The sequence below is a fragment of the Dromaius novaehollandiae genome, chromosome 7 (assembly GCF_036370855.1).
Source record: "Dromaius novaehollandiae isolate bDroNov1 chromosome 7, bDroNov1.hap1, whole genome shotgun sequence".
Classification (NCBI taxonomy): domain Eukaryota; kingdom Metazoa; phylum Chordata; class Aves; order Casuariiformes; family Dromaiidae; genus Dromaius; species Dromaius novaehollandiae.
In genome coordinates, this window is record NC_088104.1 from 38,012,870 (window position 1) to 38,028,428 (window position 15,559).

General features: G+C 35.8%; 1 protein-coding gene across 4 annotated transcripts in view; it reads left to right on the top strand.

Moving 5' to 3' along the window:
* The window catches only part of LOC112990548 (putative malate dehydrogenase 1B), a 66,891-nt gene that overhangs the window by 4,028 nt on the left and 47,304 nt on the right, over positions 1-15,559 (top strand). The window contains exons 6-11 of one of the 4 annotated variants that reach the window (XM_026112684.2): positions 496-637; positions 1,664-1,827; positions 2,482-2,621; positions 3,346-3,397; positions 9,151-9,197; positions 11,358-13,126. In XM_026112684.2, coding sequence (XP_025968469.2) covers positions 496-637; positions 1,664-1,827; positions 2,482-2,621; positions 3,346-3,397; positions 9,151-9,197; positions 11,358-11,402 — 590 coding nt within the window. In that variant the 3' untranslated portion in view covers positions 11,403-13,126. The other 3 variants (XM_064515236.1, XM_026112772.2, XM_064515235.1) reach the window with 3 other exon arrangements.

Below are 15,559 nucleotides of genomic sequence, written 5' to 3' on the forward strand. Positions count from 1 at the left end.
CAAGTCTAGATATTTTGGGGCCTAATAAAATAGAAAAGTAATTTTAAGTTAATAGGCTGAATGGCACATCAGCAGGTTATTTGAGAAATTCATTTTTCACCAAAGCAGTTAGATTTTTGGTTTTTTAATAATTTTCTATAGATCGCTATTAGGCAATCTATATTTGCATGAGCAGGGCTTTAAAAAGAACATTGCCATATGTTTGCGGTATGGTTTGTTTTGTTTTCAAACAGCTAAATAGTTACCAGGTTTACTCTAATATATACAATAACATCCTAAAAGTTCATTTTTCAGTTTATGGTGAGGTTTCATGTAATGCTATGGAAACACGTTAGTTGTGGCTTTCAGAAGAAGTGATCTCTGTGATCAAAGCAGGACATTGAATCAGAAAATAATTCATGTTCGAAGGGTCTTCTGGAGATCATCTACTCCAACCTATACTGTGAAAGCATTTGTCTTTCTCTTCATTAATCTATGTGTTTTCCTCTGTTACAGGAGTTAAAGATGTGATTATTTGGGGCAATGTTACTGGCTGGAGCTACGTCGATTTCTCACATGCAAAAATTTATGGATATGACAGTGCTATCTGGGGTCCACCTGATTTTTCACGTCCTTTGTGCAATGTGATTTATGATGGGTACAGTACAGAATTGTTTTTCAAAGTAAAACTAACCAATTTATATTAATCTTTTTTTCGCTGAACTCTTTAACAAACAGAAAGATTTTGTTTTCAAGATCTGTCTTTACTGACAGATCTTTTACTGTGTATAAAAGAAATACTCAAGCTGAATTACTCAGTTCCCCAAAGAAGTTGAGTAGCTGCTAGTGCTATACATACTTCTAATTCCCCTACCTACTTTGGTTATAGTTGTATTTTCCTACATATTAAGTGTGTTTCTTTTCTATCATATCAAGAGCAGCCCATAAGAAGTGGTGAAAGGCCAGCTAGTGACTTAGTTTCCTCATACACATAAGATATCTTTGAACTAAACGTGTTTCTGCTTCTTAAAAGTACCTGAACTACATTGAAAATGTGGCCTGAAGGGGCTAATGCTGTCAATTTCCCAAAACAAAGGAGTTGCTAACCCCTGTTTAAAAAAAAAAAAAAAAAAAAAAAAAAAAAAAAAAAGTTTGGCAGCTAGATAGTTTCTCACCAAAAGGGAAGTAGCAGAGAAAGGATAGTTGTAGTGAGGAGGCAGTAGCTGTGACATGCGCTCAGGTCTGGCTGTATGCGGAGCTCCTGCTCTGGGATGAACCTTCCAGCGTTTACTGAGCCACTGAAAGAGGACATTTTGATAGACAGGTTTTCAGGCCACAGACTTTCTTTTGTTCTATGTTTCTACTGTGGCTAGCACAATGAGATTCTGGTCTGTGGCTGAGTCCTTATGTTAGACAGTAATATACATAAATAAGAATAATAGAGGTTATGACTTGACTAAGCAAGCTGAGTTTCATAGAGAAGTATGCTTGTGGTTACTTCTTGAGTGACTTTTAGCTGGATCCTATGTTTTCTCCCTTTAAGTACCTTGCCTTAAGCACCCAAGTTTTAATAAGTTTTAACTATTATATTTTCTTGATTTTTTAGTTCTTAGTTCCTCTAGAAAACTACTCTTCCTACCGCCATCTTTATGGTATTTTTTTCTTTTTCCTTTTTTGATGGTAGCAGCCAGATATGTTCAGAATTTCTCTCTGCGCAGAGTTCATTGAGTTCCCGGGAATATCAGTGTGTTGGAATGTCACCTGCTCATGCAGTAGCTACTGTACTCAGATACTGGTATCATGGCTCTCCTCCTGGGGAGATTGTTTCTGTGGGAGTACTTACTGAAGGTAAATCTATTTTTACTTGACATATTCTCAGTCTCTTTACCTGAGCCTTCCTCAGTAGCTGTAATGTTTTTTGTTTTTTATCAAGCTTTTGATTTTCAATTTAAGATTAAATTAAAATGATACAATGAGAGACTGAGAGTTTGTTTCAGCATAAGAGCTTTCAATTCTAAGCAACTGTGCTATTCAGAGCTTATGATTTGGTATTCACTTCTTACAAGCATCTTTTAGGTTAATGCTGTCTTTTTGCAAATTGTCTTTTAGTTTAAATGCTTTTCTTGGAGTATGTGTTTTGCACAAGGACTGTTTATAATTCTTAGTACCTAAGCTATAAAAGCATGTTCTTCTTATGTAGTTATGTGGACCGATAAATGGAATGTTTTACAACAGCCGTTTAGCTCTTGCATGAAATAAGAGTTTTAAGATTTCCCCTCTTTAAAATATAAAATCGTTACATGTACATCAAATTAAAATCCAAAGTCACAGTGAAAGGGAGGCCCTTTAGTCTTTGAACTGTACGTTGAGAAAGGCAGTCTTTGTTTATGCTAAGGTTTTACACAGTTGGAGATTTCTGTAAGACTTGATCTTGACACTGGTAAGGATGTGGGTTTTAATGAAAAATCATATGTTTGGAGTAATTTTTTCTCTCTTCTTCAGGTCAGTTTTGTGTTCCTGAAGGAATTGTCTTTTCTATGCCAGTGAGGTTCCAGAATGGTAGTTGGGAAGTCATGACAGACTTAGAAGTTAATGAAACAACTCAAGAAATTCTGGGACTCTTAACCCATGATCTAATACAGGTGATGATCTCTTCTATCTAATAATATGCCTACCCTGCCACCTATGGGTATATCATAATATAACTTTGGATACTGAGACCCTTACTTCAAATATTAGTCATCTAAAAATTGCACACACATGGTTGCTTATGTAAAATCTCATATTTATCAGTGTGAGGTAGTATGTATATGTGGAAATGAACAGGCAACTGTTCCATTGCTCAAAAAGGAGACAATAAAATAAGTTTACCTATGTAAATGTAGGATTTGCCACCCCCCAAGTTCCATGGATTTTGTGCAGAACAGAGATATTAGCTTTAATTTAATGTTACTACATTCTGTGCCGTTGATCTTGATTTTGCTAGTGTTATATTCAGAGTAGTTCCATGTCATGAGCCAGATCTGTTGAGATCCTTGTGGCTGTGACTGTGCACAAATAAAGAAGGCTAGACTTCTATATAATTTGGTTTTTATTATGTTTTGTTTTTAGAAAATACAAAACCAGCAAGCAGTAATTTCATCATTAAATTATTTTAGCCTCACTGAATATCAAGAAGTTAATTTGGCTAAATATTAGTATCCAAAAAAGACTGGTCCCAAACTCTGCATTCTAGCATCAGTCAGATATTTGTGATCTTCAATCATAATAATAGTATAGCTTTCACTTGAACATATATTAAGTTTGTGATAGAAATTGAAGTGGGTGAAAATAATGGGTGATAATAAAACTATCTTTTTCATTCAGGAAAAGCTCATTGCACTAAAGAAAATAAAAGAAATGCGTCCGTATAGAGATGGTAAGATCACTAGTAAAAGTATTTGCTTCAAGGTGGTATTGTCTCTTTCTAACCCAAGTAACTATTACTGGAAAAGTGCTTTCACTGTACATACTACTATATGTTTTTGAAGCTATTCTTTACTATTATAAATCTAGAAATAATGGGTTGAATTTCTCAGAAAAAAATACTGTAAGTTGGAGATTGAACTTCTCATTTTTCTGTTTATTGCAGTATCTTCATTCAATATCTTTAGTCTGTAAACCAGACAAAAGAAGAAAAGCTTGAGACAACCAGAGAGCTTAGGCTGAAAAAAATTATATCCCTGCTTACTGCAGAGAAGGCTGTCTCAATAAGTGGCAGTCATATCTGCCACTTCTTCCAATTACAGCAAATGAAAGATCTTTCAGAGATCCCTACATTCTAAATTGTCGACCCATTTCCCTTTGCTTGTTAATGACACACAAACTTTCTCATGACTTAATTAAAAAATAAATAAATAAATGACAAGTTTCAACTAAAAATCTATAGAACAGCTCCGGTATCTCTAATATGAGCTTGTGGGAAGGATACAGGCTTCTGTCAGCTAACTACTTAGTTGTGGCCTACTCTTGCAACATTAGTGTTGAGTGCCACACTGTGCAGGCATTACCTGAATGCCCTGCTTATCTTCTTACTTGTTTAAGTATTTTAGGAGGTAGACAAAAATATGGACTTTGCTTTTTATTTTTAACAGACCTGGAAACCTTGTCTACTGGCCTACGAGTTGGTTGCAGGAGAAAATACTGAAAATTCACATATGGTAGACTAAAAAATCCTATTATTTTAAAATATAATTAGACCCTTTTAAAACAATGTTTCTATTGTTCAAAAGAGCGAACTATAAACATAGGCTAAACATTATCATTGCTTTTAAAGTATCTTCCTTTTCCAAAACCTAGAACTCTTGAGGCAGAAGAATATTTCAAAACCAGTGTAAATATAGTGTCCTTAGTCTGAAGAGCAAGGCAAAACTCCCACTGACTTTAATGAATCTAGGATTTTGTTTGTGCCAATGACATTTCTTCAGACCATCAGACTGTTTCAAAATCATCTCTCAATGTCCAAAACATTAACACTAAGACAATATTGAGCAAGTTTGTCACAGATAACGAATAGTAATTTCATAACTCCAAACTCATGCCTCATATGGTAGTCATAGATATAATGAAACAGTTTTTGTATAAGAATGTACTTTCTTAGGCATATTTTATTTTTAACACAAAAATTAAATTGCATGCATCTCCTTAGTGACAAGACCATTTTTGTCCCATGATTTTATTTATTTCATGGATTTCATAGAGACTACTCATATTTTAAGTTGAACATACGATTAATCAAGTCCTTGCCTAAATGAGGTTGTTAAGGAACTACAGACCTTTTTATACACTTGGAACTACAACTGTTTATGAAATGTCTTATTAGGATCTACTTGCCTATCTCTAGTATCTTAAAAGATGGAGACGGTGTTGAATTAAATCTCATTCTACTTGCTTGTTTTTTATCAGATGTGAAAGTTTAAAGCAAAATAAATAGTTCCTTGACTCAGATAAATTCTATTGGAATACATGCATTATTTCTGATCAAGTGGAGGTTCAGACTCTTAACAGGGGTAGAATTCATCTTATGTGAGGAAACCAAGAGGAGTTTATTTGCTCCTTGTCAGCTGATATGAACAGAAGGAGAAGGGGAGGCTGGTTGGTCTCTGAAAAGCACTCAGAAGGCTTGAGTATCAAGAGGAAAGGGTGCAGTTTCTTCTATGAAATGTGTATGGGAGAAGCGACATGTACAGGAGCTGAGATTTCATTGATACAGGTATCCTCATGGAAGAGTTCAGATGGGAGTTGTAGAGGCAGGTGTTGTAAAAGGTCTTGAAGAAAGTGGTAAGGAATCATTTATTTTGTGAGGATATGTTGTTAAGGGAATTGGTTTCTGGCAGTGTATGCACAGAAAATTGGCAGAGTCTTTAAAGAACATCTGGAGGCAAATGTCTCAGGAGAGCATAGGAAGGAAGGTTGCTACCAGTAGTCTCTGCAAATATTATCTGGTTTGTTTCATGACTCATTCTTCTCTAAGATGTGAGGGGAAGTGATAACTACTCCAGTGTGTATTTCCTTTTTTTTTTCCTACATGGAATATGATTTGGCAGTCTTCTACTATTTGTATTTTTGTATTCTACCTGTGGAGATGGTAGTTCAAATTCACTGTGCAGTTCAAGCACCAGCATTGTACAGCTGTTAATGAGAAAGAAATGAACTGTTTTTGCAACATGTAAGCAGGCTTACAAAGCTTCTGAGTCACTGTCTGAGAATCACAGTCAAAGAACTTCTCAGAGGTTTGGAGGAGAAAGGCAAAAGAAATATCCATGGCATGGATGTCTCTTATATCCTAAATTACTCTAATTGGGTTAGGCTAGTGGCCTGCAGGGAAATCCAGATCTTTCCTCATGGAGACATAACAGCATGGAAACTAAAGTTTGCTTCCCTGGCTTTTGCTTAGGAATAAAAAAAGAGTATGTTGTCATATTTTAGCTTTCCTAATATCTTTTATTCTAAGTTGGTTATAACTGTCTCTTTGTAACACAATGATAGACTTAGTCATGTATTGACAAATTTGGTAGTTTTTTTTTTTTAAGTAGTAAGTAATTTCCAGTATGCATGTTCTCACAAGTTACTGAGTAATGCTGTGCATGCAGGATATTCAGAACATTGGTGAATTCTACTACCTGGGTGCTAGAGTAACTGAAAAAAAATCATTAAACATGTCCTTACTATAAGTGGATGTATCTTACAAATATTGTATGTATTCTACATAAACTCTAGTATTTGGATCCACCACAAAGCATGTAAGTTTTATGGTTAGTCTGAACAGTTTTTTATTCTAGGACATTACCACTAGGGCTTCCTGTTATCCCTCTGTGTGTTGTTGCACTAACTCTTAAGCACACTGTGCTTCCTGCAGTAGTGTGCCTGTTTTCCACTTCCTTTTCAGTCTCTATAGCAACACTGTTTCTCAGCAACTGGGAGATGCTTAGTAATGGCCCCCTCAATTTAGAAATATTGCACTCAAACCATAAGAAAAAATGGCTTTGAAACAAAGATCAAAGAAGTTTTATCTTTAATAATTCAGAATATTTATTACTTATTAATTAGTGTTCTCTGTTTTGACTGCTAAGACAATTACCTGATACTTTGATCTGGGCCTTTGCCAGGCATTTGTTGTGAGCAGCATTCAGTTAAAAGCAAAACCTTTAGAACTGTGTGTTGAAGTCAACTTTTAAGTGCTATAAAACTACTGGACTTCTCTGACAATGTCTTCTAACTTCTGGGCCTTTAGTAGGTAGCTGAGAGAAAGGTAAGCACTGTTACTGTATTTAAGAGGAGAAAAATTATAACTTCATCCTTTGAACACAACATAGAATGTTTTCAGCCTTCTTAGAAAACAAAAATAATTGCAGATTATTCTGTTTTATGCATATTTGACATGCTGATCATATGTTATCTGATGGATTTCAAAAGAAGAAAGGACTCTGATCAAGTCAGTTGATTTGTTGAGGTATTTCTGCCTTACATGATCATGATTTGTCTTTCTCTAACTTAATTATGTATCATGTTTTAAGATGTATTTTATTTGCTAAAGTACATGTTCTGAAATCCTGTATATGCAAACAAGCTGTGTATAAGTAATCAAACCCTATCACTTTTCTTGCTAATTCCAGTAGGATTCAAGGATAAGGCTACTCTTGTTCTGCACATATTGTTACTTGTGTTAATGGGATATGGGTTTATAATTGTAAAATGTCTTTCCTGTACATTTGTAATTAATTTTATAATTCTTTTTTGCTTTGTGGAAGCTTTTTTAGTAGTAATAAAGGGCATATGACACACTGCGACTCAAATAGTGTATTCCTGAGTAATGTTAGTTCAGATGTGATACTCTGGTAGACAGATGCTGCTTCTACATTCATATTCTGTTTGTTATAGAGGAGATGTGCCATCACTGGAGTAGATCCTGCTCATTTCACCCAAGGGCTCCTGCTACAGTCAAGATCCAGACTCTCCATAGGATTTTATATATATATAAATATGTAGACTGCACATATGTTAGTAATGCCTTTCATAACTTTTTGGAGACAAGGTTCATGGGTATAACACCTCTGATGTGATGACCTTGCACGGTGACAGCCAGTTCAGTAAAACATGTAAGCACATACTTAACTTTGAAACCGTGAACACCCTAGTACAAGAGTAAGGTGTATTTATCCATATGGATAACTTAAAGGATATTGTTTAAACATTGCGCTGTGGTGGCTAGAGAGCTTGTCATCTTACAGGATCAAGTGCTAATAGATTATGAATGCTGTATAGCTCAGTGAAGTCAGTGGATCGGTTCTTATTTGAATGAGCGAATTTGAGTTCTAATTTAAGTGAGTTTGACTGTGTATTTTTATATTCATCCCCTTGCTTTGTTGTGTATATTTGGTGGAGAAAAAAGAAGAAAAAGAAGATTCACATAATAAGCTGTGTATTTGTAAATCTGTCTTTTAGCAAATATATAGGCTTTGGGTTGCTGCATGTGGCTTTCACTAAACGCTTAGGTTTGAAATCTTCTGATTTCATTGATTTCCCTACATCGATTTTTCTCTCAAGTTGTGCAGAGTCATATACTGCTGCACTCATTTTAGGAATAATTGTATAAGTACGCATATGTAAATGTTGGGCAGAACTGCAGTCTTGCAGAACCCAAGGTTGGATGTGAGCTCTGAACTTAAGAAAATAGAATAGAGAGGAAGCAGCATAGTGTTATTTCTTTCAAAGAAAGACTTCAATACGAATTGTGGCATTGTAGTCTATAATGAAGAAGTAATAAAAGCAAATCTGTATCCCATTATTTTAAATATTTATAGGTTATTAAGAGACTGAAACCCAAATTTGCAGCTTTCACCACTTAAAATGGTGAGCAACACATCTGTGATAGACTCAATAATTATAGATCATTGAATATTTATGCATCATAATTGGCCAGTGTGCTGTCATGTTCATGACAAATGATCAGTCATTCTGACTGGAAAATGTAACAAAATTAAAGTTTGGATAAGTTCAGCTTTAATGTCAAATTTATTATGAGGCAAGACTTTAAGTTTCCATTATTATCAGTGATTCAATGACCTCTGCTTTCAGGCATGTGTGAAGAGTTAAGTTCATGGTTTTGCTTCCCTTTCCCTTTCATTCTTAGTTGAAAAAGAGGTAGTTTTAGCTCAGCTGAAAACCTTGCTTCAATTTCAAAATTTTAGAAAATAGAGTTGTAAGCAATTGTAATCAGTGAATCTTGGGAAGAGGCTGGTAGAAAGGTATATGCTCTCTCTCCTGGAATATACGCTATGGAATGTGTGGTAATCCCATATGTGCACAATGGATTATTGAATAGTGAGCAGTCCCATTTCCTGTGCTTCAAGTTGTCTTGGGTCTGATTTCCCCCTTAAACAATTTTGCAGCTACTAGGGTTGCTTCTACTTTATCCTGAGTAGAAAGGACTACCAGATCCTCTGCAAGCAGTTTTCTCAAGTTTCTCTGCACATGGCAGCAAAACTGTTATGTTGTTTTATGTAATTTCTGTTTAATTTCATCTTTGAAATGCGTCCAGTAAATTGTTCAGATTAAAAGGTTTAATTTGAATGGTTCTGCATGTCTCTGTCTAGGAACTGTGGTTTTACACTTTGGTTTGTTTCATTATAGAATGCCTAATACCATCTGTCCATTTCAAATGGATCCAGACCTGCAGGGTAAGGATTTTTTTTGTCAATTTTCTCTGACTTTCCTCAAGAGGCATTTCTGTGTCTGTTTGGACACAAACTAATGAGTTGTAATGAAGTCATGCCACTTTTAGAGTCTGTGTTGTAACACACAAATGCCAAATTACATAGCTGTGCTGTTTTAGCTGTACAATACTACCTGTATTTTTATGTCTGTCCTGGCATCTTCCTTGCCATTCTCACCTTGGCTCATGGAATGGCCATGCACACAGGGGCCATGTCCACTGACTTATAATATATGATAAGGGATTTTTCATTTATTTTAGCATAGATATACAGGATGGCTGTATGCTCCCTTTTTGAGTGTTAAATCTGAGGGGAAACTTCATCTGTTACATAGCAAAATAGCACAAAATGCAGAACTAGCAGGTAGTCAGCTGGAAGATTTCAGGAAACGGTGCTCTTTTCTACACGTGAAAGAATTCCTTTGTTGGCTTCTGAACAAAGCACCTTTAAGAGTCTTGAGGTGAAATTTGTCTTGCTGCAAAGTAGTCATATGCTGGTGTTCTGTCCAAGGGGCAATCTTCATCCCTGTCAGAAATGAAAGGTTTTAGTTGTTGTGTGGCCTCAAATATCCTCTCATAAATAATAATCCTAAAATATTTTTGTATATAATTTAGGCTTTTTTTCTTTGTGTGCTATTTACCTGTGTGTTTTTGCAGGTTAATTATGGAATTATTGCTTGACAGACACAGACTGTCCAACTTTGAGGCCGCAGATTGTCTATAAGGACAGAGTCAAATAAAAAAAAGTAGTAAAAACAAATGACTAACAGATGGGTATTAAAACAGATTCCCTCTGCTTAGAAAGTGATCTTGCCCATGAAAGATGTTTGAGTTGGATCATCTGTATGTTTCTAGCATTTGCATTCCTTCTTAGAGAAAGAAAATAAATGTTTGGGACTTAACCCATAGCCTATTGAAAACAATGAGCAGCTTTCCATTACCTTCAAAATAGCTTTCAATCAGGTCACTAAAGAAAGAGGACTGATGATACCACATGGAAGTCAAAATTCATTTTTCACATTTCATGACATACTGCACTACATCTCCAAATAATATCACAAAACATAATCTGACAAGAGCAACACTAGACAGATGGTATAGCAGATACAGGCTTACTTCTATATCCTAGGCAGCATCTGGGAACCAGCAGAGCTCATAATTTGCTAACTATTAACATTAGTCTGGTACAGTTTGTGGGGAACCATTGCACATAGATTGGCCTGTTTCCAAAGTAAACAAGTGGAGAGTTTTGTGCGTTACTGCTACTCAGTTATGCATATTCGCTGTTTATCTTTGTCCTTCATCAATTGTGAGTAACTGTTCCGTTTTGAACTACAGGGATAGAGAGGCCCTGAGGACAGGAGGATAAGTGATAAATCCCATGCTAGTTTCTAAAGCTATTGTGATCAAGCCTCTTTTATCATGAAGTTCTAGGTATGCGTGTAAAGCATCAGGTATAGGTCAAGTTCTGAAGCCCGTACTCACATCCCACTTGGAAAAATATCATTTAGTGATGTGAAGGGAATGAGCTGAAGTCATGTAAGGGCATGGGATTCAGTCAAGCAGTTTGAGTAGGATTACTAAGCAGAGATGTCAAAAGTCAGTTGCTCTGTTAAATTGCTTATCTTCTGAGAGAGCCCCAGATGTTGATCCTGACAGAGAATTTGTTCAATGTTTGAAACAATATGCTTCCAAAACAATAACCCTGCTGTGCGGACTGACAAACTGTCCATTGTATAAGAGCATCTCTATTCTGATCAGGAGTGTTTTGCTTCAGGAAATACTATTTCATTGTGACCTTAGCTGAAAGTATGCTTAGTGGATATTCTTTTTTCTGCTCCATGAATACAGTTGATTCCCTAAGAAGCAGATGTGCTGTGTATGCTAAATACTATTTTTACGATTCACAGTGTGGCAGGGTCATAAGAGGACCATTTTCCCACCAGAACAGTTGTAGAGGAGGGAAAGAAAGTGTTTTCATTTTAATCAAAAATTTTCTACAAAGTATTGTGAGTTTTGGTCAAGACCAAATTTGGGTATTTCAGGTTTTGATTAAACAATGTGATTTTCAGTTTTTTATTGGAAGGAGCCGTTCTATTTAATGCGTGTTTGTTTTCTTTTACAGAGGCTTTCAATGATGTTCAGAGCTCCGTCTACAGAACAGCCCTAAAACTATGCTCAGTACAAAGTCTGTGCCAGTGTTAGTAGAAAGAGTCCTGCGCTTTGTCAGGGAAAAGAATCTGTAAAAATGCTGTGCTGCTGTTGCCGTGGGTTTTGATGAGTTCTGCGCTCTCATTTTACGCCTGAGAATCTTAGAGTATATTACAAACATTTAAGAGCCAGATAGTACTTTGTATACAAATATTTTTCCCCTTTTGAATGTCAGTAGAAATACATTAGTAAAATTCTAAAGGCATGGGGGATTTGAATTACTACTACAATCTGCAACATTGGTATATAGACATCACCGGCAATTATGAAACTATACATATATATATTGTTCTTCACATTTAATGTCAAAATCTCTTGCGTTTCTTAGGGATTGATTTATTGGATATAGACATGGGCATCAAAAATAGATAGGATAGACATTATTAATATTAATGCTATAAATATTAACAAGAACAAAATAAAATACAATAGACCAGAAAACCCCTGGCTAGCGCTTATTCCCCTTGGTTTTGAAGTGAACGAGAATTCTGTGCAAGTAGAGTTGTGGAACAAAGTCCTGGACACTTAGCTTGCTTTGCAATTACTGTGTGTAAATTCCATCTTGAGCTACGTTGCGTGGAAATCACCTTGAATTTTCCACTTGAAGCAGTTTGTGCTGAAAATGCACCATCGTTGCAAGTGAGCTCTTCAGAGTAGCATAGAAAAGATGACTAGATTGTTGGTCTTGGCCATGTTTATTAGTCTGGGCACGCTGTTGCGTGACTATATTTAATCTGATTTCCCTCTCTATCTAGTAAATCTGCCTGGTGCTGTGTGTCACAGCATGGAAATGTCAACTCACGCGTGCACTGTTTTTTCATTAGCTCTGTTGCAGTCCTGCATGTCCTTTCTTAGCTTTTGTAGCATCTACCCCAGTTACTCTCCTCCTCCTTGAACACTGGTGCCCAGAGTTGTGTGCAGGATTCCAGATGGAATATCAACCATGTCTCACACTGATACTTTCCCATCTTTGCTGGAAAGACCTTACATAGCATTCTAGGCTCTCCTCTGCTTCTTTAGCAGCTGTATCATATTGACAGTCATGGGAAATGAATACAGGTATATATGCCAGTCTTTCTCTTCTGATGTTACTTCTAATTGATCACGTCTCTGTTGTACTGGACGGGTCCTTTAAAAAGTCCTGGCTTCCCTCAGGATATTAGGATATAGTAGATATCAGTCATCTCTTCCCTCAGGATATTAGCTATACCTTGGCGCACTTTATAATACAGCCTGTTTGCCCCTTTCTTGGCCAAAGCACCTCCCTTCTCTTTGTGCATGAAAAGAAAGCCTACATCTAAGCACAAATTGACTCCTCCAACCCAGGTAAGCTTTATTTTGAAGTATCAATGACGCGTCATAGTTTTGTATTATATCTCTATACAAAAGAGATTTGACTTGAAAAGTCCTCTTAAAAAAATCCTTACTCCTCCTTACTAAAAAACTATAATTTGGATGTAGTTAATCTATTTTCCTTCCCCTCCTAACTGTCCCTAAATCATATCCAGGAAATCTTAGTTGAAGTTTTCCATCTTTCCAGCCTCACAAGTTCAGCTAAATCCATAAACCCACCAAGACCTTTCCTGGTTTATTTCCTTTTTATGTTGCATACTGTTTTAGACTTCTATTTTGCAGACTTGTTTTAACTAGGCACTTTTAAATTAAAAGTCCAGCCTCCATTCATGAGAAGATGGGGATCCTCATTCATTTCTCCCTTTATTCTCCTACAGTGGATCTGGTTGATACATCCTTGATTCAGCACATCCTATCAAGTGAACAGAGCTACAGGGAAAAGCAGATTTCTCTGGAAGTGTGGCAGCTCTCTGAGATGCTGAAGAAGCTGTTTCAAAGGGTGAGATTAGAAAAACCAGGCCAGGTAGATCCAAGAGCCGCCGAGTTCACGTTGAGCCTGCTAGCTGCCATGTATGACAGGTGAGAGGAAGCACATGAGTAAATCCAGCACCTAGTACTGCTAGAGCAGTTCCATTTCTACCATTCTTATGCCATTTCTGTAACAAACTGTCCCAGGTTGCAGGTATTTTGCTAAAATTTACTCATAATGGGAGTAGTTCAGCCATAGGAAGATAAGGCACAGAGCTTTACTGACAGTGTAATGTTTCCAAAATTATCTGAAAGTTCAGACCTATACTAACCAGCCTATATTAACTTTTTCTGTGAACAACTTTGTACAGAGAGTGGCTCTTCTTTTGATTGCCAAGATATTTTGTTATACTCATGAAAATCCATATTTGCCTTTGAATGAGAGTATCCATGCATAGGTCAAGAAACTGCTAGTCACTTTTTACTATTTGTTATTCTTCAGCTTAAAAAGTTTATCAACTAATTATGAAACAAAAACATTGTCTCATAACTAAGCTGGTCAGCTAGCCCCTGTGAATAGCAAATAGCTATTGGGAATAATAAGGAAGCAGCTTGCAAGCTGTATTTTTCTCACATACTGTTTGTGAATAATGAATTAATTTACCAAAGGCCATATTGTTTCATGAATATATCAGATTCGAAAGGAAAAGTCTAAGTTCACTGTTGAATTTATTCATCACAGATGAAATTCATTCCCTTCTACATCAGAGCAAAGCTTTTTAATAGGAATGTGAGTGAGATGTAAGTGGTCCATAGGACTTTTTCTTGAATTACTGTTAATTAATAATATCACTACTGTTTAAGGTCCCATATTATGAATTTTTTGTACTTAATAAAAATCAATTAAGGCTAGGTATAAAGTGCTGTATTTTGAAACAGCTAGAAATAGGAAGAGTATTTAATAATTTGTGTGTTCTAAATACCACCACTATTCAGGAGAATCTTCTTAACAGCATTATCTTGGTCTTTTTTTTTTTTTGGTTTACTAAAACAGCCTATCATTTTCTTCTTGCTGTAATTTCTTTAAAATTTTTTTTTCCACAAATTTCTTGCTACATATACAGGATAGAAAAAGCTTCTTCTAATTTTCTTCTGATCATGTATTTTCCCTGGAGTGCTCTTCTCCACTATTGATAATGGAAAATTTTTCGTGGCAAGAACACCTGAGGACTTTTTTTTATGTTCATATGGTAGTTTACTTATATGCCTACAGAAACCGTATAAGAGTTTTTGATTGTATGCTATATGAGATTTGAGAGTAACTGTCACATGTTTGTTTTTTTGTATGTTCACTTAAACAGCAATGTCTGGTGAATATGCTGTGTATATTCCCTTTCTTTTCAGCAAGTTTTTAGTCTTATTTAGCTTTATTTTTAGTAGTACAATGTTTAAGTATACAAAATAAGACAAAATTTTTCTATGAAAGTTCTGGAAAGAACATGGACTAAATGTATACATATATTCAAAATGTATAAACTTTTGACCAACAAATCCCCATAGCCTATAGTATAGTATAGAGCCTATACTTAGAGCTTTCTGCAGTGTGCTCTGTATCAGTGAAGTATATCTACAGACTCTTGAAGACAATTTTATGTAATGATATTTTACAGTACAATACTGTCTTGTAAAAGCAGTATCTTAAAAATAACATTCCAAGATTTCATGGGTTATGGCTTTCAATTCACATCTGCTTTGTCTTCAGACAAAGCCTGTGTTGCAAACACAGGTTCTAAATGAAGCTAGATTCTTTATGATTTGTGTTTCTTAACAGTTAAAACTAAAGTCCTGCTCCTGTATATGTCCTTATGACTAAACTGAGTTGCAGTGAAATTAAAGGGACTTAGCCCAAGAGGAGTTCAGTGCAGGCCTGGGACCCCAGTGAAGCTTTCTGATCATATAGTACATAAACCAGCTTGTAACTCTGCTTTCTCTTCCATATTTGGAAAGGCTTTCCACAAATAAAAAGCAGGACATTTTTAGGACGTATTATAAATGTAAAGCTAAATTTTACTTGGAATGTGAGGTCTTTTAAGGAGATGCTGTCTTTTTGTTTTATGATTGCATGATATCTTGACCAGTTAATATTGGAATTGTGTTCAGTGACAAAGGGTCCTAGACATAGAAGTCAACATCACTAAAATGCTGCACCAGTTATATACATATAAAAGGACAGGAATTTTGAAGCTGTCTTCCACCGTAGCAGTATTTTTTTTTCTTTTGAAGTTTCAGTTTTCA